Source organism: Carcharhinus amblyrhynchos, chromosome 9 (assembly GCF_965287045.1).
Source record: "Carcharhinus amblyrhynchos chromosome 9, sCarAmb.v2.hapA, whole genome shotgun sequence".
NCBI classification, from domain to species: domain Eukaryota; kingdom Metazoa; phylum Chordata; class Chondrichthyes; order Carcharhiniformes; family Carcharhinidae; genus Carcharhinus; species Carcharhinus amblyrhynchos.
Window position 1 is genome coordinate 69563526 of NC_137332.1, and position 21767 is coordinate 69585292.

A 21767-nucleotide genomic window follows, 5' to 3' on the forward strand; every position below is an offset into this window, starting at 1 on the left:
CCCAGAAATTGTAACTACATGATCGCGTCCTTCCAATGGAACGTTGGTACAGGAAATCAGCCAATGGGGAGCAGACGCCGGTCCAATCAGTTTCTTCACCCGGAAGTGCTGGGAGGAATGGTTATTGTACATGTGATGGGAAAGGAGTAGGGAATGGACAAGATGTTTAAAGTTCACTAGGGCTTCTGTATCCCCCAAAATATCCATTCACATTTCTCCACTCGCACATTGAAATCCATCAAGAAAAGCATTTCGCGTGGAGGAAAAAAAAGACAATATTGAAAAATACAGAGTAAGCCGGTCAGTATCCACAGATCAGAAGTTCAGGTATTCACGCCATACTCTTCATTAGAATGAACTGACCGTCACATTTTGCCAGACCCGGGGCTAACCGTGAGACAGAATCTACCTACAGGCTGTTTGGACCCTTTCCACTAAGGTAGGCACTATGGTTAAGGTGCGTTTGTTAACTAGTGTTTCAATTGTGCATAGCTTTGACTTCAGCCTTTTTGGTTGTTTGCTTATTTTTTAAGACATTTACATAGAGATGACAACTCAATTCAAATCAATTGAATGAGAACCAAGCCATATAAATGAGACTATTGCCAGTGTGGAGCCTTTGAAAATTAAGAGTAACTGATATATACAAAGTGAAATAGCCGCATGTAGAAAGAGTGAAGCCTTGGACTTTAAAAAAAAAACAGTGCCATGATCAGCTTTCATTGTCCTGCCTTTTAGGTTCCAGATGTGCTAGCTTCCCTTTTAAAAGTCAAAATATTCAAAGGATAAGACTAATTAATGATGCTTACCCTTTCTCTGGTTCCTTACTCCCAGCAAAAGAATACCTATTTAACTTTTTTTTTATTCATTAGGGCTAAGTGACTATCGTGGGCTAGACCAGCATTCATTGTCCATCCCTAATTGCCCTCGAGAAGGTGGTGGTAAGCTGCCTTCTTGAACCATTGCAGTCCATGTGGTGTAGGTACACCCACAGTATTGTTAAGGAAGGAGTTCTAGGATGTTGACCCAATGACACTGAAAGAACAGTGATATATTTCCAAGTCAGAGTGGTGAGCGGCTTGGAGGGGACCTTCAAAGTGGTGGACTCTAATGCCCTTGTTCTTCTAGATTGTGGTGATTGTGTGTTTGGAATGTGCTGTGTGAATCAGAAGGTGAAGTGAATCAGGAACAACATGATAAATATTAAGGAGTTTGGAGAGGAATTTTCCAGTAATTAACAACTGAGTAAAAACCATGTTCTATTGCAACAATTCTTTAAACTCTTGTAGTGTTCCATGTGGTGTTACATCTTTCAGGTGAATTTTTCAATGGAGGTGGGCTGAATTTGTCCCTCGGAGGTGGGCTGAATTTGTCCCTCGGAGGTGGGCTGAATTTGTCACTCAGAGCTAGCAAGTCTTAGCAGTGTTTTTGTTGGAGTCTGAGATCAAATAAACCCAGCAGCAAAAATCTAGTTGCTTTGGGTGCTTTTGGTGCAATGTGGTATTTAGTTTAGCCAACCCAATACCAAAATTTAACTTCTCTAGATCCCCAAAATAAATCTTGCACTTATTTGCAGTTTCTATGTCAATGTTTTAAATGGCTTTGCACCTTCCTGCAAAAGCCTTCATTTATAACCTTGCTTCTGGCAGCTTTGAAAATTTAGCTTGTTTTGCCTTGTGCTACTGTTTTACTGAAATGTGAAGATCCTTTTAAAGTTCTGAATTCTGCCACTTATGAAATATTAACATGCCATTTTTAATCTTTACCTAGGTTTGAAAATGAACTTACTGCCAAAGAGCTCAAAAGAGTTCAGTTCTGCTGAATATTGGGAGACGTTCTTCAAAAAACGTCAAAGTGCCTTTGAATGGTATGGAACCTATATGGATCATTGTGCCGTGCTGCACAAGTATATCAAACCTAAAGATAAGGTACAGTCATAACTTTAACCTTGTTTTGTTGTGTGTGGTAAGCGATAATTTCTTTGTTTCAGCAGAAAAGTACCTACAATTTTCGGTCTTAAAAGCATAGCTTTTGCATCACAGGTTTGCCTTGTTTGAAATAAACCAGTTGAGCTCTCCTTTCCTTCCTGTGTAAGAAGCCTTGCATTTTTTGTTTCTAAAAAAAGAACTGGTCATAGCTTCCAAGTGGGTGCTTTGTCCAATAACTTAGCACTGCTTGCTTGTGTACATGTCCAATTTGAGCCTATGCTATAAAAGGGGTTTTTGCTTAGATAAGGTGTGGGTTATCGAGTGAAGCCTAAGCATGCCCTGCTTGGGTCTGAGGCATGTTCAAGGCTGTTGGTGACTGTGTTACTTTCCATCGCCCAGTGCTGTCATTCTTTCTATTTTTATAAATAATCATAGCCAAATTGTGGGCAGCACTTTTGCCTCAGAGTGTCAGGGACCCGATTTTTAATTCCTAGCTTGGGTCACTGTCTGTGCGGTGTCTGCACGTTCTCCGTGTGTCTGCGTGGGTTTCCTCTGAGTGTTCCTGTTTCCTCCCACAATCCGAAAGACATGTTTGTTAGGGGTATTGGCCATGCTAAATTCTCCCTCAGTGTACCCGAACAGGTGCCGCAGTGTGACTCCTTGGGGATTTTCACAGTAACATAATTGCAGTGTTGATGTGAGCCTACTTGTGACACTAATAATTAAGCTTTAAACCTTTTCATTGAAAAAAAATCTTCTTTAATCAAATAATTCAGATTCTCCCTCCTTCCAACTTTAGGTTCTGGTTGTTGGCTGTGGTAACTCAGAACTAAGTGAGCAGATGTACGATGTGGGTTACCAGGGGATCACCAACATTGACATAAGTGAAGTGGTGATAGATCAGATGAAGGAACGCAATGCCACTCGCCGACCGACAATGGTCTTCATGAAAATGGATATGATGCAGATGGAGTTTGAGGACTCCCAGTTTCAGGTTGTGCTGGACAAAGGGACCTTGGATGCCATAATGACGGACGAGAGTGACGGGACTCTGCACAGCGTTGACCAGATGTTTGCGGAGGTGGCGCGTGTCTTGCAGCTTGGAGGCCGCTTTGTGTGCATCTCACTGGCTCAGGAACACATTGCAAAGAAAGCTGTGAGCTACTTCTCGCAGCAGGGCTGGCCAGTAAGGATACACACAGTTGAGGAACAGAGCACAGCTGATAGACAGTTCAAGATGCCAGTGTTCATCTTCATCTTCACCAAGTTCAAGAAGATTCCTGAGGCTGGCCACAAGATCCTGGAAATGTGCATGGAGGAGCAGGACAAGCCTCTGCGGTTAGCCAACATGGAGCAGCTGCTGGAGGCGGTGAAGGGAAGGCAGCAGTATGCACTACTTCGAAACCACTTGACCAAGAACTCCAGCAGTGGTGAGAATGTGTCCCTCACTCTTAGTGACAGTGTGTCTGGGAAACCTCGCTACACCTTTTACGTTGTCGATCTTCCCTCTGTGAAAGCTTCTCGCACTAACCACTTTGGAATTTTCATAGGTGAGCATAATCCTGATGTGCTGCTGGATATTGTAATTCTATATTGGTACAAATCAATAAGTCGTGCTTAAAAAGGTTGTTGGGTGAGAAAATATTGGAGTAGATAACGATAGTTTCACCATCTGCTTTCATGAGCATTACTCTCCACTGAAACTGACAGTAACTTCAGGAACTTAGACACTTGCAGAATAAGGTGACAATCCGGTAAGTTACTGTCAGTGATGCCACTCTTCTGTAGGATAGCAGTACATACAAACTCAAGAAATAGAAACACTAGCAGGTCACCAGGCCGTTCAAGCCTGCCCCGTTATTCAATATGATCGTGGCTGCAATCACATTTCTGTAATAGCTAGTACATCATACTCATACATTGCAATTTGTGCTAGCAATTCATCTGTCTTGTTGCAAATGCTTCATGCATTCAGATAAAGAACATTTAGCTTTAATTTTTTTTACACTTGTTTACAAGTCTGGATTTGCTTTGTGTTGAATATTTCCTACCCTGGACAGTCAAGCACTATGCTGTGCTACCACTCCCTCATGTATTCAGATTTTTTTAAACTTTCCATTCTGGGAACCTCCCTCCTCCTAGTTAGGGTTCTTATGAGTCCTTGCTGTAATATAATGTTCAGGTGATCTGTCCCAACCAGTAGTTTTCTGTTGACACTCAGACTGATCGCTAATCTGCACTCCTATCTTTAACTTTGACTTACCAATTTTCCAAGCAATTGAAACCTCACCCACACCCCCTAGTTTAAAGCCCACTCTATGTCCCTAGTTATATGGTCCACAAGAATACTGGTCCCAGCATGGTTCAGGTGTAGGCCATCCCAGTGGTGCAGCTCCCACTTTCCCCAGTACTGATGCCAGTGTCCTCCGAACTTCTCCCACACCAGTCTTTGAGTCACATATTCACCTCTAATTTTACGTACCTGTTGCCAATTTGCACATGGCTTGGGTAATAATCCAGAGATTATAAAGTTGGAGGTTCTTTAATTTAGTGTCTAACTCCTCAAACTGCCTACACAGAACTTCCTTCCTCGTTCTGCCTATGTCGTTGGTACTGGCATGGAACATGGCCACAGCATCCTCTCTCTTCCATCACAGGTTCCTTTCCAGACCAGAGCAGGTGTCCTGAACCCTGGCACTGGGCAGGCAACACAGCCTTTGAGACTCTCAATCCTTGCTACAGAGAACAGTGTCTATTCCCCTGACTATACTGTCCCCAACTACGACTATGTTTCTCTTTTCTCTCCCCCCACTTGAATGGCTTCCTGAGCCATGGTCGGTTTGCTCATCCACCCTACAGTCCCTGCTTTCATCCACACAGGGAGCAAGGATGTCAGATCGGTTGGACAAGGACAGGGGCTGAGGCCCCTGCAGTGCTATACCTTAGATCCCTTTACCTGCCTCACTCGCAGTCACACACTTTTGTCCTTGACCACTGGCTGAATTCAAGGTCGATAATCTAAGGGATGTGATTGCCTCCTGAAACACAGTGTCCAGGTCCTTGCACTCTTATCCTGTGTCTCGGGTGCTTTCCTCATGCTGCAGCAGTTCCACAGACTGCAATCTCCCTTGCAATCATGAATTGGTGAGAATTTCCACCCTTATGCTGTTGGTCTCCCTATCAAATCCCTTGATAAAGCTACATTTTGGTGAATGTAGTGTAACTTTTTTTTTCACAGTATACTCCTCCTCCAGGTGCTATGTATAAGGAGGGTGATGGCGACTGTGGGTTCCCATTGGATTGATCCATGATTATGCTTGGCAAAGTATTGCAGTTGGGGTTTGGCTGACCAGGAAACTCTCCTGCTCTTGCCACTTGCTATCAGACACACTGGAAGGCTTTACGGGCTGATGTTCACCCTTTTTGTCCACATTATCAGTGCACCTTCCGTAGCCATCAAGTCCTAAGTGGGACTCGAACCTGAAACTTCTGAGCCAGAGATAAGGATGCTATCCACTGTGCCACAAGATCATCATTTAACATGATAATTATGACTAACTGCCCTTATTTGTCCTAATTTTAAATTTTTGGAATGTCATATTTCTCCACAATGATGCTGCATACTCATATTTTTAAAAAGTTTTTTTTGTTAAAAGCCTGTTTACCTTTGACTGCATTAAAATAAAGGCTTTTATTTCATAGAAACATAGTAAATAAGAGCAGGAGGAGGCCATTTGGCCCCTTGAGCTTGCTCTGCCATTCATCACTATCATGGCTGATCGTACAACTCAATAGCCTAATCCTGCTTTCTCCCCACACCTCTGATCCCATTTGCCATAAGTGCTATATCTTGCTTTGTAAGTGCTATATCTAGCATGGAAGAAATTTCTCTATCTGAACATATAGAAGTGAAGGATTTTGAGTACTTTTAACTACCTGGTTAAAATGAAAAGATTTCCAAGTGATTGGTTGCTTACCTACTGGATGCCATCACTGCTGCTGCCCGCCAGCAGATACCTCTGACCTGCTGCCAGATGTAAAATGTCGTCACGGTTTTTAAACGGTGTTTAAAAACAAAATAACTTCAGTTTGAGGGAGAGAGAGAGAGTTGCTAATCACCACAAATTGCTGGAGAATTTGTTCCATTCTACCTTGCAAACACAGAGTATCGTCCTTGGCCTCTACGTTTGCGCCATAACAATAAATTGAGCTCGTGTAGAAACCTAAGGTTGGCATTTCATGGGTTTAAGGGTCCTTTTAATGACCAGATTTATTTTTCTGCGGTGAGACACCATTTCTCGATGCAGAAGCGGGACAATTAAGAACATGAGAAACTGTGACAGCTCAACCTTGCGGCTAGGGAATCGGTCACAAGCTTGAGATCCGAGGTTGCACACCTTCACACTGATATGGGGAGAAGAGGGCATCTCCTGAAACACTAAGTGAGCCGACTTGAACATCTTCAGGTAGCAATCCAGTGGTGGCTCTGGTGGGTGTTGTAGATAGTCAGTCACTTCATGCACTCGTAAGATTTAGGAGCAGAATTAGACCATTTGGCCCATTGTGTCCGCTCCGCCATTCGATCATGGCTGATATGTTCCTCATCCTCAGTTTCCCACCTTCTCCCCAAAACCCTTCAACCCATTACTAATTAAAAATCTGTCTAACTTCTCAAATTTACTTACTATCGCAGCTTCCACCGCACTTTGGGGTAGCGAGTTCCACAGATTCACAAGCCTGAGGGAGAAGTAGATTCTCCTCAACTGTTTTTAAATTTGCTACCTCTTATCCTAAGACTATGACCCCTTGTCCTAGAATGCCCTTACTGGGTGTCTCCCATGTGGCTGGAGAAGTGTGTGTGCTGGAAGCAGGGAGATCGATACAAAACAAGGGGAGGTAGCACAGAGTGCCTTGAATAGTAATCTGATGCAGTTTGACGGCAGTTCCACAGGGCAGGGAGACGGAATGGCTGTTTGGAAGTGACGAAGGCCGGAAGCAGCTTGGAAAATCAGCAGGATTCAAGCGTTTACTGGTGGTGGAGTTACACCGTGACCAGCTGTATGAGAGTATGGAAGCCATTCAGTCAGAACTATCGGGAAAAGTGATGGAGTTCGCTCCTTCAGGACTTCCAGCGAATCAACAGGTAAATACTTACATATTTATTTGTGTGTGTGTTTGTGCATTATCATACTTCAACTATCTCTTTTTGATTAAAAAATGGATTATCTTTGCCTTATTAACTACTGAACCTGTCTTTAGTCTTTCACTCGAGGGGAGAAGGAGCAGGTTGAACTAAAATAGATTATTTCAAGTGTGGTCAGCTATTCATATGTTCACCTTTTATTGGTTTGCCTGGTCACCGGTTTAATTCGTCCTGTCATGGGGAAACCAACCATGGTATATATCATTTCTGACTTTGAGAAAAACACCACCAGTTTCTTTCCCTTGTGCAACTTGAGGACAGCTAGGAGTTTGAAAGTAGCAATTCCCCATAATTTTCCATATTGAATCTCCATCTCTTCCTCTACTGCACTCCTTCCAACCGAGCAAAATTCTCAGCACCTCCAGTCCTGACTATTTTAACCAACTATTGGATGATACCCACATTGTACTTACTGTAATCTTGGGGTCATCCAAATTCCTGCCTATTTCTTACCTTTTCTCCCCCTTTTCTCAATTTTACCTCTCCCCCACCCATCTCCCCACTTCCCTCACATCTTCATCTGTAACAGTTTACCTTCTGATTTCACTTCTCTGCTGTTTGGCCATTCACACCTTCTATTCTCTCTATGGGCTGCCATTAGCACCTCTTAGCATGTCCCCTTGTTTTTGTGGCTACGACTCATCTTTCATTCCCTCACCCTGCGGTATAAATATTTACCACTTTCTATGCCTTTTATCTTTGACAAAGGGCCCTCTGGACTTAAAACAACAGCTCTTTTCTCTCCTTACAGATACTGCCAGTCCTGCTGAGATTTTCCAGCACTCTCTCTTTTGGTTTCAGATTCCAGCAACCACAGTAATTTGCTTTTACCTGCCTATTTCTTAACTGACAGCAAGTCCTTGTTTCACTAACGTTTGTGTGGTCGCTAATTTACATTGGCTCCCCTGCAAGCAGCATCTTGACTTTTATTTTGAACAGCTTAAAATTCCTCATCTTGTTTTCAGATCTCTCTTCAAGCTTTGCCCTTCCTGTTGCCATTATGTCCTCATGCCCCTCAACCCTCCCAGATATCTCTGCTCCTCTAATTCTGGCCTTTTGTACAGTTGGGGTTTTAATCATTCCACCCTGCACCTCTCTTTCGCCTGAGGGGAAAAAAGCTTGCATTTATGTAGTGCTTTTCATAACCTATGCATGTCCCAAAGCGCTTTACAGCCAATTAAGTATTTGTTGAAGTGTGGTCACTGTTGTCAGAAACGTGGCAGCTGATTTGCACTTGACAAACTCCCACAAAGAGCAATGTCTTTTGGTGATGTTGATCGAGTATATATTAATGTAAAAGTTGGATTTTGGAGACTAATTGTTTAGGCTAAATGTCAGGGAGTCCACATTTATGCAGATTTTTTTTGAGGGATTAACATGTGATTGACATATGGGTGGCTTGGTGGCACGGTGGCTGCTTCACAGTGCCAGAGACCCAGGTTCAATTCCTGCCTCAGTTGACTGTCTGTGTGGAGTTTGCATGTTCTCCCCATGTCTGCATGAGTTTCCTCCAGATGCTTCAGTTTTCTCCCACAGTCCAAAGATGTGCAGGTTAGGTTGATAGGCCATATAAAATTGTCCCTTAGTGTCAGGGGGACTAGTGCGGTTACGGGAATAGGGCAAGGTGGGATTGTTGTTGGTGCAGGCTCAATGAGCCAAATGGCCCCCTTCTTCATTATAGTGATCCTATGTGCTTGATTTAGGTCCAAAAATGACCTTCGCAATGAAACAAAGTAAAAACCAACAACACTAAAGAATTCATATTAATTTTCTAACATTTAGTTCTGTACATCGTTTGTAATCTTACTCAACTACATACCATCACAGATTAGTGACAATACATCACATCGAAATCCTTCAAATTGAAGTCTTCTTCATGCATGCTACAACTTTTGTTTTTAATTGATCAGCCTACTTGTTAAATTTTGTGAAGGAATTGTGGTGAGTCACATGTCATACATTAAACTTATCAAATTGCTGGGAGATTATTGGTAGAATTGATGGAAGGAAAACCGAGAGATTCCTGTGTGTACCTTCAAATTAGTGAATCATCGCAGTAAGCCTTGAGACACAGTGGATGGCACTCCTGTCTCTGAGTCAGAAGGTCCCAGTTCAAGTCCCACCCCAGGACTTGATAGTCAAAGAAGGCGGTTTCAAAATGCGGTTGAACGGGTTTAGTGGCTGGCAGTAAGGGTGGGAGAGACTCCTGGTCAGCCATGCTTGATGTGGAATGGCACCCCTCAAGTTATAAGCCTCTGGCAACAGACTAGTGAGCTGTTCTGAGAATTACTAGCAATGGAAACAGACAAAAGTCTGCCATAGTGCATTACTAGGTGCAGGAAGAGAATTGGACTGGAATTAGTAACCACAGTGTGGCTTCATCCCTGAGAAACTAGTGTTGAATTTTACACATGGTATTTGAAAAATGCTTTGTTATTCAATCATAGGTCATGGGGTCCACGTTTACACAAGTCCCAACTTTTACATGAGTAAATAGAGTAAATATTGGTCAAGACTCTGGGGCCTTCCCCTATTCTACTTCAAAATGGAGCTGTGGGTTCTTTCACATGCGTCCAAGGAGGCAGGTGAGGCCTCGGTTTACTGTTTCATTCAGAAGACAGTACAACTCTACCTCACCAACGTACCAGAGTCTCAGCTTGGTGTTCAAGAGCCAGAGTGGGACTTGAACCCAAATCTTTGTGACTCAAAGGTGCATGTGGTATTGACTGAGCCTCACTTTCCTTCTTTAAACCACTCCTTAAAATATTACTTTGACCAAGCCTTTGGTCAGCTGACCTAATATCTGCTCATGTGCCTCAGTGTCATACTTGGTTTAATAATGCCCCTGTGAAATGTCTGGGGATGGTTCCTTATATTAAAGGTGCAATATAAATATACGCTGCTGGAGTCCTAAATTGTGTAATCAGAGTTACAGAATTGTTACTGCACAAAGGAGGCCACTCGGCCTGTCATGCGTGTGCTGGCTCCCTGAAGGAGCAGTTTACCCGGCATCACACCCGTGCCTTCTTCCTGTAGCCTAGTACATTCTTCTCTTTCTCAGAAAATAATCCAGCTCCCTCTTGAATGCTTTGATTGAACATGCTTCTCCCACATTCTCGGGCATCGCATTGCAGATCCTAACCATTCACTGTGTGAAAAATCTCCTTTGCTTCTTTTGCCAATTACCATACATCAGTGTCCTCTGCCCTGGTCTGGTCCCCCAATGCTGACTCTATAGTTAAGAAAGCCCACCAACGCCTCTACTTTCTCAGGAGACTAAGGAAATTTGGCATATCAGTTACAAGTCTCACCAACTTTTACAGATGTACCATAGAAAGTATTCTTTCTGGCTGTATCACAGCTTGGTATGGCTCCTGCTCTGCCCAGAACCCTGAGGAGCTACAAAAGGTCATGAATGTAGCCCAATCCATCACGCAAACCAGCCTCCCATCCATTGACTCTGTTTACGCTTCCCGCTGCCTCTGCAAAGCAGCCTGTATAATTAAGGACCCCATGAATGCTGGACAGTCTCTCTTCCACCTTCCACCTTCTTCCTTCAGGAATAAGATACAAAAGTCTGTGGTCACATACCAACCGACTCAAAAACAGCTTCTTCCCTGCTGCTGTCAGACTTTTGAATGGACTTATGTTGCATTAAGTTGATCTTTCTCTACACGCTAGCTGTGACTATAACACTACATTCTGCACTCTTGTTTCCTTTTCTATGAACAGTATGTTTTGTCTGTATAGTGCGTAAGAAACAATACTTTTCACTTTGTTAATACATGTGACAATAATAAATCAAATCAAGTCTTATTCTTGATGCTTTCACCAGTGGGAAGAGTTTTTTTCTGGTTATTCTACCCAGATCCCTGATAATTTTGATTGTGGCACAGTGGTTAGCACTGCTGCCTCACAGCGCCAGGGACCCAGGTTCAATTCCAGCCTCGGGTCACTGTCTGCATGGATTTCCTCCAGGTGCTCTGTTTTCCTCCCACATTCCAAAGATGTGTGGGTTATGTTGATTGGCCATGCTAAGTTGACCCTAGTGTCAGGGGGATTAGCAGGGTAAATACGTGGCATTATATGTGGGATTGTGGTCAGTACAGGCTCGATGGTCTGAATGGCCTCTTTCTCCACTGTAGGGATTCTTTTCTATGAATCTCATTTCTTCAAGGAAAACAGTCCCAACTTTTCCAATCTATGCGTGAAGTTCCTCATCCCTGGAACTATCTTTCCTTTTACCGTCTGCTGTTGTTTGGAGGTTTGGGAGCTTTCTACATAGTTTGTCTCTACTCGTCCTTTTGACTTGTCTGAAATGATTACTGATCGCAATTTAACAAAGCGATAGATCACACTTGCTCTTTGCTTCACCATTTATATTTGACATAGCAAAGGTTCCTTGAGTGTAACAGTGAGGTTTCTTTGTCTCTGCATTTTGCATTTTGTAAATAGACAGCTTGAGCCGTCAACGTTTCCCTTGACCAGTAATGATTCTGTTATTGTGCAGGTTCCGTTTCTATCAGTTGGTGGAGATATCGGTGTTCGCACCGTCCAGTGTCGTGGTACGAGTGATATGAGTGGGGAGTATGTTGTTGAAGATGTCAAGGGAGAAGACGGCAACTATTTCCGGCACCTTGTATTCCTCAATAATGTCAATGTGGTGCAGTCGGAGGCTAAGCTACTGCACACCATCTCAAAGTCAGGTATTGTTTGGACATTTAGCTGTAGCTTGAGATTAAAAAACACTAGTGCAGTGCTTCTGCAGTTGAAAAACTGATAATTGTACTCAAATGTGGAATAACGGAAAGCAAATAGTGATCAAGAGATGGAACCTAACTGAGGGATTTTCATAGCCTCTTGCTGAAAGAGCTCTTATCTTTAGTGTTTCAATTGCTGGAGAGTAGAGCTAGGTCTAGCTGTGCGCCGAAAACCACTGTCCACTTTTGGAGTTATTTGGGTTTAAAAATTGTACTTGCACATACATGGTATGCTGTGTCCACAAATGGCACACATGATGGATATTATGTTTGTGATGCTGCTATCCATTAATTGCTCTGTAATCTTAACTTCAGGTTTATGAGGAACTTTTATGTGCAAATATAGTAAATCAAAAGGAATTAAGTTTATTTTTCGCTCAAAGTGGAGGAAGAAATCTAAACACTTTCTCAAGTGTTTGCAGCAAAAGAGAGACATGTTGTTGGGTTAAGGAAGGCACTAAGATCGACTCACTGCATAAACTTGAAATGAATTTGTCAAAACGCTGGTTAGATTTTGATTTGATTTGATTTATTATTGTCACATGTATTAGAATACAATGAAAAATATTGTTTCTTGTGCACGATACAGACAGAATATACCGTTCGTAGAGAAGGAAAGGAGAAAGTGCAGAAAGTAGTGCTACAGTCATAGCTAGGGTGTAGAGAAAGATCAACTTAATGCAAGGTAGGTCCTTTCGAAAGTCTGATGGCAGCAGGGAAAAAGCTGTTCTTGAGTCGGTTGGTATGTGTCCTCAGACTTTTCTATCCTTTTCCTGATGGAAGAAGATGGAAGGAATGTCCGGGGTGTACGAGGTCCTTAATTATGCTGACTGCTTTGCCGAGGCAGCGGGAAGTTTAGACAGAGTCAATGGATGCGTGATGGATTGGGCTACATTCACGACAGATACTTTCTTGCCGTCTTGGGCAAAGCAGGAGCCATACCAAGTTGTGATACAACCAGAAAGAATGCTTTCTATGGTGCATCTGTAAAAATTGGTGAGAGTCGTGACTGACGTGCCAAATTTCCTTAGTCTTGCGAGAAAATAGAGGCGTTTGTGGGATATCATCAACTATAGTGTTGGCGCAGGGGGACCAAGACAGGTTGTTGGTGATTTGGTCACCTAAAAACTTGAAGATGTACAGTTTTCCACAGCATTCAGGAAGAGATCTGTACTTGGACAGTGGGTACTTTCACCCACTCAGAGTTATGACTTGCAGCGAGGATGAAAATATTTTTAGATCAATATTAATTTTGTTTAATGGAAGCTGGACTGGCTCAGTGGATAGCTCTCCTGGCTTGGAGCCAGAATATCTTGGTTTTAAGTCACACTGCAAAACTTGTGGCTACGAAAGAGGCAACTGTATTGTGCTGGTGCTGGGATTGAGTAAATGGGGCAGGTTAGTGGCAGAGGGTATCTGGCTGTAAAACAGCCTGCCAAATGGAAAACTAATGGTTGATAAGTAGGTGCCCAACAAGCATTACATTAACCCATATAACATGGGAAAAGAGAAGCCATTAATATCCGATTAATTTGTGCCATTTTAAAACCCCCCTCTCCCCCATCCTCCAGTGAAACCACTTTACGCTTTTTGGGTAAATATTGTATGTATTGCTCGACAGATTTATGGTATGTTATGAAATTAAATCAGTTCCCTCGTTTGGTTTTTTTGAAAAAATGTTGCTGTGGCATTACAAAGCAATTGACTGCTGATAACTATATAGTTGTGATTATTCTTCACATGTAATGCAAAAGAAGGATCAGAAATGTTATAAATGACACCTAAAACTGTTAAAATAATTGTCAGGATGGAGCGGCCTAATTTTCAACTCTTCTTTCCTCCTCCCAGTTTGTAGAGGAGTGCTAGAATACTGGTCCAAGTGAAGAGAATGTTGCCTACCAGGGGTGTGGTGTGGTGGTGAGATGGAGGGGGGTATTCTCTCACACTCTCAGTCACACTCACTCTTCAGTTTAATTTTCAGAGCACAAATGTTTTTCCTCATCATAGAATTCCTACAGTGCAGAAGAGATCATTTGGCCCATTGAGTCTACACCAATTCTGACAGACTATTTCATCCAGTCCTTATCCCTGGAACCCCACACATTCACCATCTAATCTACAGATCTTTGGACACTAAGGGGCAATTTAGCCTCGCCAATCCACCTAACCATCATATCTTTAGACTGTGAGAGAAATGGCGGAGATTATAGTGGATGCCTTGGTGGTTATTTTCCAGACGTCGCTGGATTCCGGGGAAGTGCCGGAAGATTGGAAAACAGCTAATGTTACGCCGTTGTTTAAGAAGGGTGCCAGGCAAAAGGCGGGGAATTATAGGCCGGTTAGTTTAACGTCTGTGGTAGGTAAAATGTTAGAATCCGTCATTAAGGAGGAAATTGCGAGGCATCTTGAAGGGAATTGCTTGATAGGGCAGACGCAACACGGTTTCATTAAAGGGAAGTCGTGTCTGACAAATTTACTGGAGTTCTATGAGGATGTGTCTAGGGCAGTGGATAGAGGAGAGCCGGTGGATGTGGTCTTTCTGGATTTTCAGAAGGCGTTTGACAAGGTACCTCACAAGAGGTTATTGCAGAAGGTCAGGGGACATGGAGTTGGGGGTAGGGTGTTAGCGTGGATAGAGGATTGGTTGTCAAATAGGAGGCAGAGAGTGGGGGTCAATGGGTGCTATTCGGATTGGCGGTTGGTGACTAGTGGGGTGCCCCAGGGGTCGGTGCTGGGGCCTCAGCTATTTACCATTTATATAGATGATCTGGAGGAGGGAACCGAGTGCAGGGTGTCGAAATTTGCTGATGACACCAAGATTGGGGGAAAGGCAAATTGTGCGGAGGGTGTGGAGAGTCTGCAGAAGGATCTAGATAGGCTGGGCGAATGGGCCAGGAAATGGCAAATGGAATTTAATGTTGGCAAGTGTGAGGTGGTCCACTTTGGTAGGAAGAATGGTAGGAAGGACTATTACTTACGTGGCGAAAAACTGCAGCAGGCGACAGTGCAGAGGGACCTCGGGGTCCTTGTGCATGAGTCGCAAAAACCCAGCTTGCAGGTGCAGCAGGTGGTCAGGAAGGCGAATGGGATGCTGGCCTTCATAGCGAGGGGGATTGAATATAAAAGTAGGGAGGTCTTGCTGCAGCTGTATAGGGCATTGGTGAGGCCGCAGCTGGAGTACTGTGTGCAGTTTTGGGCGCCGCACCTGCGCAAGGATATTTTGGCCCTGGAGGGAGTGCAGAGGAGGTTTACTAGGCTGATACCGGAGTTGAGGGGATTGAGCTATGAGGAGAGGCTGAATAAACTAGGCTTGTACTCGTTAGAGTTTAGAAGAATGAGGGGAGATCTCATTGAGACGTATAAGATGATGAATGGGATGGATAGGATAGAGGTGGAGAGACTCTTCCCGCTCAAAAAAGACAGTAGGACTAGGGGGCACAGCCTCAAGATAAAGGGGAGGCGGTTTAGAATGGAGTTGAGGAGGAACTTCTTCACTCAAAGGGTGGTGAATCTCTGGAATTCTCTGCCCGTTGAAGTGGTGGAGGCTGCCTCGCTAAATATTTTTAAGAAGCGGGTTGATGGGTTTTTGATAAGAGAGGGGATGAAGGGTTATGGGGAGAGGGCGGGAAAGTGGAACTGAGCCACGACAGATCAGCCATGATCTTATTGAATGGCGGGGCAAGCTCGAAGGGCTGGATGGCCTACTCTTGCTCCTATTTCTTATGTTCTTATTTCTTATGTAACTGGAGCACCCGGAGAAAACCCACTCAGACATGGGGAGAAAGTGCAAACTCCACAGAGACAGTCACCCAAGGCCGGCATTGAACCCTGGAGATGTGAGGCAGCAGTGCTAACCACTCTGCATTTTGTTTCTCTTTCCCCAAAATAGTTACGTCGCAAAAAAAGAAAAAGAAAGATAAGAGGAGGGGGCAGTCATGCTCACAAACTGAGAAGACTTCGAATCCCAAACCTGGTCAGACTGTTGACAAAAGCTACCTGTGCTGTGATCATCATCGAGCCATGGTAGCTGGCCTGGCTCTCCTGAGTAAAAAAGGTGCTTTACTTGCAGGTAAGGAGCAGTAAAAGGAACAAGGTTAAAGTAGAATCGAGAACAGCTTTCGTTTATGAAGCACTGTTAAAGATAGTAAAACACCCCATGGTGCTTTGCAGGAATGTGACCACAAAAATATGACACTGTGACCAGAAAAATTTGACACAGTCAAAGGAGACATTGAGACAATTGATAAGAATGGCCTTAAAAGAGGTGGGAGAAAACTACAGAGTTTATGTAAAGTTTACTTATTAGTCACAAGTGAGCTTACCTTAACGCTGCAATGAACTTAACATGAGTATACCCTAGTTGCCGTGCTCCAGCGCCTGTTCGGGTAGGAGGGAATTCCAGAGATCAGGACCTATATGTTTGGAGCAGTGGCTGCTAATGATGGAGGTGAAGAGAGGGGGAGCATGGTGGATGTGTTGCCTGGGTTGTAGGGCATGGGAAAAGGCTGGAATTCAAAGTGTGCACGTAGTTGTAGGGCTGGAGGTGTTTGGAGATAAGAAGAGAGGAGAACACAAGACTGAGAATTTTAGAATTGAGGTTTTAGTTGATTGGGATCAGTGGTCAGTGAGCATAGGTGTGAAGGCTAACTGCGTGGGAGTAAACGGAGGCGAGACTGACATTTTATCTTGACCGTTTATAGCTAAGTTATAAATCTGATAACTGGTTTACTTCACACATTTTTCACCGAGGGAGGCAAGTGGGAAAACAAAAGTTAGTCATATTTCCATCATATTGAGGATGGAGGCTGAGTGTTACTTTAATATGTCAATATTCTATTGAGTACAAGCCTAAGTTGTTTTACAAAATGGCCTTTTTATTGGAATATTATCTTTCATGCACTTGGAGAGGTGATGTTCAGAAACACATTGACTTAGAGAGGTTGCCATTAAATGCAAAGAAGCAGAGAGTATGAGAATATTTGGCTTTGTCAGAAGAGGGAGACAAAGCTTATGACAGCATGCTTAATATTATTTGTTGCTGAGCTGCTGCAGTGATATGAATTATAGCTTGGGTGAAGCATTCTTTCACCTTTATCTGAAAGAAACATCCCCTCTTTCCCCCAGTGTTCAGTGACCTGGTAATTATGTGACGGGACTAGTGATCCAGAATTAATGATGTCCGGAAGCCTTAACAGTTGAGAGCTTTAGACATTATATGGCAAGAGCTTTGTTCCCAGATTGTGGGTGATGCTGCCAAGTCTATGGTTAACATTCATCCCTAGTTGCCCTGAGAAGTTGGTAACAGTGCTAAGTTATCTTGAACCTTTTGAAGTATCAATGACAGAATGCCCGTGATGATGCTTGTGTCAGAAGTGGCAACGATGCATAACTTGGAGGGAAACTCAGAAGTGATGTTGTTCTCACAATGTTGCTGCCTTTGGCCTTTTCAGCCGTGCAATCACAGAGAAACAAGGTACTGCTGAAGTAATCCTGGTGAGTTGCAGCGGTATATATGACGTGCAGCTACAGTGCACCAGTGGCCGTGGCGGTGGGTATTGAGTTTAGTGGCACGGGTCACCCATCAAACAAATTGTTATGATCTGGACGGTGTTGAATTTCTTGAGTTGATATGAGTACATACTGCTGCTAACCTTCCATCCGTAATACTCCATAAGCCTTGTCCAAGGCAATACTGGATGCACCCTGAACTGTAATAAGTGGCACTTGGCAGTCATACCTGATCTTGCTGGAATCGAAAGTTTTAAACTACTTTAACTCCCTCCATTGTCTTGTCTTGTCCCATTCTCTCTTGGTTATTTCATCCAGTTCTGTATCACCTCGTGCCACTGTTCTGTTCTCCAACCTTTTTGTGCACTTTGCTTGATCACTTGGCAGCAAAGCTTCCAGCTGTCACCCAGGAAATTCCTTGCTAGGCCCTAAATCTCTCAATTTCTCTTTCCTCCTTGGATGCCCTAACTCGGGCTCAGTGTATCATGTACGTGAAGTAAGTGCCTTTTAGGTCATCTAATTCAAGCTGTTTTGCTGATGCCCAAATTGTGCACAAAGGTAAAATCGCCACAGTCCCAGATGACCATAGGCTGCTCCCCCTTTGAGGGGTAGAGCTGACAAGTGACGATTTAACCTGAGGATTACCACATCTCAGGACAGACAAGGTTGAAAAGGCGGGCCTTCAGTCAGTCCTGGAATTGTAACTGCACTGCTGGCTTCACTCTGCATCACCAATCCGTCAACTGTCACTGTCCAGCCAACTGAGCTAACCACCCCCCACCCCCAAATCCCCAGATTGGGCATAGAAATGCAATTTCCACTTTGAGTTAAATGTTACATTGATTTAAATGTGTTAGCTGAATGTGTGATAAGCTTTGCATTTTTTTTGTATTGTCCGTAGACACCCCCTTTTCTCTGCTAGTGGTTGGCCTCGGTGGTGGCAGCCTTCCGTCATTTATTCATGACTATTTCTCCCAATCGACTGTTGATGCAATTGAAATTGACCCCATGATGTTGGAGGTGGCGACTGCGTGGTTTGGGTTTTCCCAGGACGATCGAATGAAGGTGATTCTGGCAGATGGCTTGAACTACATCCGTACAGCAGCGGACAGTGGTAAGAAACATTTGGGAGTGCACGTGCGCCCCCTCGCCCAAATTATTCTTGCTTCTCCTCCTCGTTGCTAATGAGTCTGTAATTCTCCAACCTTGACTTGTAATCAATCTGAAAAAACAAACATGTACGTGGAGGTATTGTCACTGGACTAGTAGTTAGGCCCAGGATATTGCTCTGGGGATGCGAATCCCACCACAACACATGATGGAATTTGAATTTAGTAAAAATCTAGAATTCATATAATGATGACCATGAAACCACTTACATTTGTAAAAACACATCCCGTTCACTAATGTCCTTTTAGGAAGGAAATCTGACGTCCTTACCTGGTCTGGCCTGCATGCGGACTCCAGATCCGCATCAGTGTAGTTGACTCTGAAAACGAGGCACTCAGTTCAGGGTGCAGTTAGGGATGGGAAACAAATTCTGGACTTACCAGTGATGCCCACATCCCATGAAAGAATGAAAAAGCATGCATTCACACATAGCCTTCTGATTAGCAAGAATTTGGATGTTGTTACCAGAGTCCAGCACTATCTGATCTGATCATCTCAGGTTAGCATGGCATGCCATTCTTTATCATGAAAAGATGATACGACAAAAGTTACGAATGAGCCATGGAAACAGATTAAAGAATCTTCCAAGGAAGGTGGGGAAAAATAGTATGGAGTTTTTTGAGAGGAGAAAGATGAAGAAACCAGGGGTTATGACAACAACACTGCAAAAGATGGAAGAAAGGAGAAAATGGAGGAATATTAATACTGAAGGCATGCTGAAATATTGACGCCAATAACAAGTTAAGAGGAGAAGCAGAACAGGCACGAGAACAACAGTTAAAAGAGCAGAATGATTTACTCAATTGGATTGACTAGGAGGGAAGAAGGATGGACTGTATGTGCATACAAGCAAAGGAGATCGGTATTACCATAAGAACATAAAAAATGGGAGCAGGAATAGGCCATTTGCCCCCTCATGCCTGCTCCGCCATTCAATAACATCAAGGCTGATCTTTTTGTGGACTCAGTTCCATATACTCATCTGCTCATCATAACCTTTAATTCCTTAACTGTTCAAAAATCTAGCTAGTTTTGTCTTAAATACTTTCAAAAAGGTATCCTCAACTGCTTCACTCGGCAGGGAATTCCATAGATTCACAACTCTTTGGGTGAAGAAGTTCCTCAACAACTGTCCCTGCTCGTTTTGTAGAGTGGGAAATGGAAAAAAGAAGAAAGGAGGTTCTTGCTGAAGAAGCATTGCATTAGCATGAAGGACTGAAAACAACAGCAAGACAGCATAACAGAAGTGTTTTATTAATAAATCCTGATGAAATAAAAAAAGAAAGAAGCATAGTGAAGAACAATATGCAAAAAAAACGAAAAACCTGAAATGATTAAGGTTGACATTCATTTCAGTTGGCCAGAAATACTGTAGAGCGAGCTAATGAATGCGATAGAAACCGGAAACATGGCTGGAATAGATGGAATTGATTTTTAAATATTTATTCATATGGTATGAGCCTCGCTGCGCAGTTTACTTCTGGAACAGCATTTACTGTCCATCCCCGAGCGCGTTTAAGAGTCAACCACATTGCTGTGGCTCTGGAGTCACATGTCGGCTAGACAGGTAAGGACACTTGAACTCCTTCCCTAAAGGACATTAGTTAATCAAATGGAATTGATTACAGGATTATTAAAAGGAACTCATCTTTGCATAGCTTAATATTCATCAATGGTATTTATTCAGGAAAATGGCCAGAGGCCTTTATGCAGACAATAATGATCACCTTGAGGAACAGGCCAAAGGCATGTTATGAAGTGCATGCAATTAATGTGATTATCTATGCATTTAAGGCTGTGTTGAGAATTATAATAAAGACTGTGGGTGGGAAGGCACAGAGCTACATCAGAGATTACCAAGTTGTATTCCAGGGAGGAAGAGGAACATGAGAAGCAATCAGTATTGTAAGGGTAATGAGTGAATGCAGTTTAGTGTTTGCACAGGAAATGTGGCCAGGATGTTTGGACGGAACCGGAAATTCCCACTGAAAGTCAATAGACTGCTGGTTGCCTCTCGAAAGTTCCCAGCCTGCTCCCGATGTTTCCTGCCCTCGGTATGACCGGAAAATCCCATTCCACATCTTTGTTTTGTACATTTTGGGAAAAGCTTTCAATTGGGTTGACTGGATTAAGTTCTTCAGAGCACTGAACAACATTGGAGTATACTGGAGAGATAGACGACATGAGACATCTGTACATGGGGCAAATTGTAGGAGACAGAATAATGTATAATTGGAAGAGGAGTTCAACAAAAGTGCTGTTTATCAGCAGTGCTCTTCGATGTCTGTAGAAGCATGGAAGAAGATCAAAGAAGCATTTGAAAACAGAGAAACTAGCTTTAATATTGGGGGGAGAGATGAATGAGTATAACAGTTAGTTTAGCAGATGATAAAATATGTATGGCTAACACATAGGATTACAAGAACTAAAAAACTAGTAACAGCAGACATGAACTTTGGAATGAAAATTAACGTTGGCAAAACAAAAGTGATGCTTAACTCAGTTTTTCCAAGAAATATTCATCTAAATGTAGGAGGAAGAGAACTAGAATAAGTGAAAGAATTCAAGTATTAATGAAGCATAATATCATAGAATCCCTACAGTACAGAAGGAGGCACCAACAGCAATCCCACCCTATAACTCCACATATTTACCCTGCTAATCCCCCCGAAACTGACGTCAACTTAGCATGACCAATCTACCTTACCTGCACTTCTTTGGGAGGAAACTGGAGTACCCGGTGGAAACCCATGCAGACAGGCTGCAGACGTGCAACCTCCACATAAACCGGGAATAAAACCCAGGGCCCTGGTACTGTGAGGCAGCAGTGCTAACCACTGCATCACCATGCTACACTGCAGATGGAATTTGCAATAAATAAGTAAGACCAAGGATAACAATGGGAAAGGCTGCATCTGGTAGAAACTGTTGCTATGAATGAGCAATTCAAGAAGTAACTTGTAAAGAGCTTGAATTGGAATGTTGTTTTGTATGGGTGTGAAAGTTGTACCCTGAAGAAGACCAACTCGCTAAATACTTGGAAATGTGGGTTTGGAGGAGTATGGAATAGATCAGCTGGACAGAAAAAGTAACAAATGGTGAAGTAATGTGGAGAGTGAACAAACAAAGACATTTGGGGAACGTAATTAGGAAAAGGCAGAAAAACTGGGTGGGGCACACATGACAATGATGTGGAGT

The 21767-nt window shown here is 43.2% G+C and overlaps 1 protein-coding gene across 1 annotated transcript in view; it reads left to right on the forward strand.

Annotated features, from left to right (window-relative positions):
* Positions 1 to 67: 67 nt before the first annotated feature.
* Positions 68 to 21767, forward strand: part of mettl13 (methyltransferase 13, eEF1A lysine and N-terminal methyltransferase) — a 28060-nt gene continuing 6360 nt past the window's right edge. Inside the window, exons 1-7 of the mRNA XM_080195906.1 lie at positions 68 to 439; positions 1771 to 1928; positions 2728 to 3478; positions 6872 to 7071; positions 11642 to 11837; positions 15781 to 15960; positions 18301 to 18513. Coding sequence (XP_080052032.1) covers positions 1779 to 1928; positions 2728 to 3478; positions 6872 to 7071; positions 11642 to 11837; positions 15781 to 15960; positions 18301 to 18513 — 1690 coding nt within the window. The 5' untranslated portion in view covers positions 68 to 439; positions 1771 to 1778. The remainder of the gene's footprint in view (positions 440 to 1770; positions 1929 to 2727; positions 3479 to 6871; positions 7072 to 11641; positions 11838 to 15780; positions 15961 to 18300; positions 18514 to 21767) is intronic.